A 3,001-nucleotide genomic window follows, 5' to 3' on the forward strand; every position below is an offset into this window, starting at 1 on the left:
CCAGTGCTTTTAACCTCTGAGCCATCTCCAGCCTCCTGTTTGGTTTGCTTGTTTGTTTGTTTAAGCAATAGCTCAGGCTGGCCCCAACTTCCCAAATGCTGGGATGACAGGTGTGTGCTACCATGTCTGAGTAAGGAAACATTTCTCCTGTGGTGATTGGCTCCAAATCAGGGTTTCATGCCCTGTCGCCCTGTGCTCCTGCCAGAATAATTTCAACATTTTTTTTTTTTTAACATCTGGGGCAATATTTATTAATTAAAACTATGTCTTATAGTTTACAAAGATGCTAATTAGCAATAAAAGTATAATTGACCTTAAAGTCTCAGTATGACTGAGGCTTCATACTGTCTTCAGAAATCTGAAGTGTGATCCAGCCAGGGTGCAGGGCGCAATGCATAGGGAGACTCCTGCTACTGTGCAGGAGTCAGAGGTCAAAAGTTCCACAAACAAAAGCTAGGGGTCTTCTGTGGACATCCTCTTCTCCTGTCCCTCCTGTCCCCACTGTCCCCGTGTTCCTGCTTCCCAGACTCCACCTCCAAGGCAAGTCCTACTTATCGTCGGGAGAATCTGTTCTTGAATGCTTTAATTGTCTTGGCCATCATCGGGGCAATTTTCTTCACAGCTGGTTTCCTAGGATCATAAGAAACAGAACTGCTGGCCACTGGAGCTAAATGGGCACTGCTGGTACTAGGCCCGTCATAGGCCACCTCCTCAGGGCTGGAGTGGAAGCTGCTGCTGCTGCTGCTGGCAGGAACATGGCTGCTTCCTGTTGTATAAGGTGCTGGCTTAATCCTGACTTTCTCAGGGACAGCTGCTCCTCCAGTTCCAAACTTCTCCTGCCTTCGTCGGACATCTCGAGGTGGTTTGGCCACAGAGTTGACAAAAGCCATCTTTGCTTGTCGTCCTTTCGGCTTATTGGCATGCGCAGAGCGGATGTTGTTTGTCAGCAGGCGTAGGCGCTGCTCTCTGGCATCCTGAAGCCGCAGGTACATCTCCCGCCAGGATTCATACTCTTCTGGTCTTTCCTCCTTAAAGTCTCGGTGACAGTGAACTTTCCATAACTGATCTGTTTCCTCAATGAGTACGTGATTGCATCCCTCTATTCGATAGAGTTGATCAGGTGTACACCTCTCCAAGACAGGTTCGAGAACAGAGTAGGGGACTCCTCCCACTTCAAAGATGGAGTCGATATTGTTCTTCAGCACCCAGATACATTGCTGGTGCAAGGTCATCATTTTGGGGAGATAGGCACACTTGGAACCTGAATACACCTGCATCTTAGAATTCATTCTGCGTCCTGTGAATCCAGCTTCTTCTTCTTCCTGGGGTGAAGAGAATGCTTTGCGCTTTGGCTGGAAGGAAGAAATCAAGTCCAGGGAAGGCAGGGGTCGGTAGTTGGACTGTATGGCGGGTAGGGGGATGTCTGGCAGCACCGGCAGCGCATCAGTAGGGACCTTTCAAGGCCTGGTGGGTTTGGCTCCTGCTGGCTGCACCTTCTCTGACTTGTTCTCGTTTACCTTGGGTAATTTCTGAACTGAGTTCAAGTTTTTACTAATGCTTTTAGAGTCCTTTTTTTTTAAGGCCCTTTTCTCCGGGTGCTGTGGCTGAAGCTTTCACAACCTTCTTCTTTTTCTTCCGAGGCTGGTCATAGCTGAGGTATGACTCAAAGGACATGGTGGGCTGCTCAAACTCGTCATCCACGTCCGGCTCCTCTACTTTAGGGAGGGAGGCCGGTGACTTTCGATCCAAGTTAGTTCTTCCTTTGCCCTCCTTCAGGTTGTTGGGAACTTTCTCCTTGGCTTTGGGCAGCAGGTCTCCGGCCCCCCGCCCTGAGTCGGAGCCGTCCGCCCTCGGCCTGCTCTTCTCAGACCTGCTCTTCTCCGAGTCCTTGTGTTTGGGCTTTCGAAAGTGGTTATCTGAAGCCGCCTCCAAGGCAGGCGGAAACTTCTTCTTGAGACTGCTGCCCTCTTTGTCCTTCTCTTTCTTGACAACACTGGAGGGTGGCTTCTCCTTGGCACTGTCCCCTGAGAGTAGCCTTCGGTGTTCCTCTTTGGAAGAGGCCTTGTGTGATTTCTCTCTGCCCAGGGCAGAGACCTTCTCCTCACTCCTGGCATCCACAGGGCGTTTCTCCTTGTGGGAAGATTTGTGCTCCTTGTTTTGGCTTACATCCCCTTTCGCCTGGTGCTCAGCCAGGTGTCTTTCGTGACTAACCCCTAGTCTGTCCTGAAAGGTATTACTGTGGACTTTTCCAGGCTTCTGGTGTGAAATGATGGGCTCATGGTCCTCCTCTGGTGACCTGTAGTGGTCTGTGTACATTTGATGTGGACTGGAAGGTGGGGGAGATTGAACATGGCCATAGTCAGAAGACTCAGGGTCTGAAGAATATGGTGGTGACACTCTGTGACACCTCTTCCTTTCATCCCTCCTCTCGTGACTGTGAGTCACTTTGTGAGGCCTTTCAGGCTCTGAGAGTTTTTTGTGTTTTTTCTGTCTGTGCTCAGGGCTATAGGACCGGCTGGCAGAGGCTTTCCAGCTTTCCTGGTAGTCCCCTTCCATCTCCTCCGCCCTCTGAAGAGCATCTCGAGGGCGCTTTCGGGAGATGCTCTTCTCAAGATCCTGATCCTCAGCTTCATTGTTTCTTCTTAGGGTCTGGGTTCGTGGCCAGGCGCGCCTGCAGCTTCTCCACAACTTGGAGCGCCGACTCCGCCGCCATCGCTGTCACTTAATTTCAACATTTATAAGGTTTAAAATCATTGGAGTAGGAGGAAAACTAAAGTAAACTTAAGAAGGTGATTTAGGCGTGCTATCATTAAAACATATGCAAAACAATAAAATGTGCTTATTGATGCACGTGGGGCAAGACTGTGGAAATGTGGAGGGGAATCACATAGCATCAAACCCCAGTTAGTAGCCACCTGGGAGAGAGGGTAGGTTTCAACAGCATTTCTAGTATTTATTAAAACACCAGCAGTAGCATCCGACTTCCTGAATTATAGTTCTT

At 49.6% G+C, this 3,001-nt stretch overlaps 1 protein-coding gene across 1 annotated transcript; it reads right to left on the reverse strand.

Annotated features, from left to right (window-relative positions):
* Positions 1-238: 238 nt before the first annotated feature.
* LOC114693379 (elongin-A-like) lies at positions 239-2,713 on the reverse strand. Its single transcript, XM_037210552.1, is given in 3 exon segments — positions 239-1,580; positions 1,582-2,641; positions 2,643-2,713. Coding segments are annotated over 3 exon segments (2,160 nt in total). The 3' UTR covers positions 239-551.
* Between the last annotated feature and the right edge of the window lie 288 nt (positions 2,714-3,001).

Source organism: Peromyscus leucopus, chromosome 14, assembly GCF_004664715.2.
Source record: "Peromyscus leucopus breed LL Stock chromosome 14, UCI_PerLeu_2.1, whole genome shotgun sequence".
In the NCBI taxonomy this organism is placed as follows: Eukaryota; Metazoa; Chordata; class Mammalia; order Rodentia; family Cricetidae; genus Peromyscus; species Peromyscus leucopus.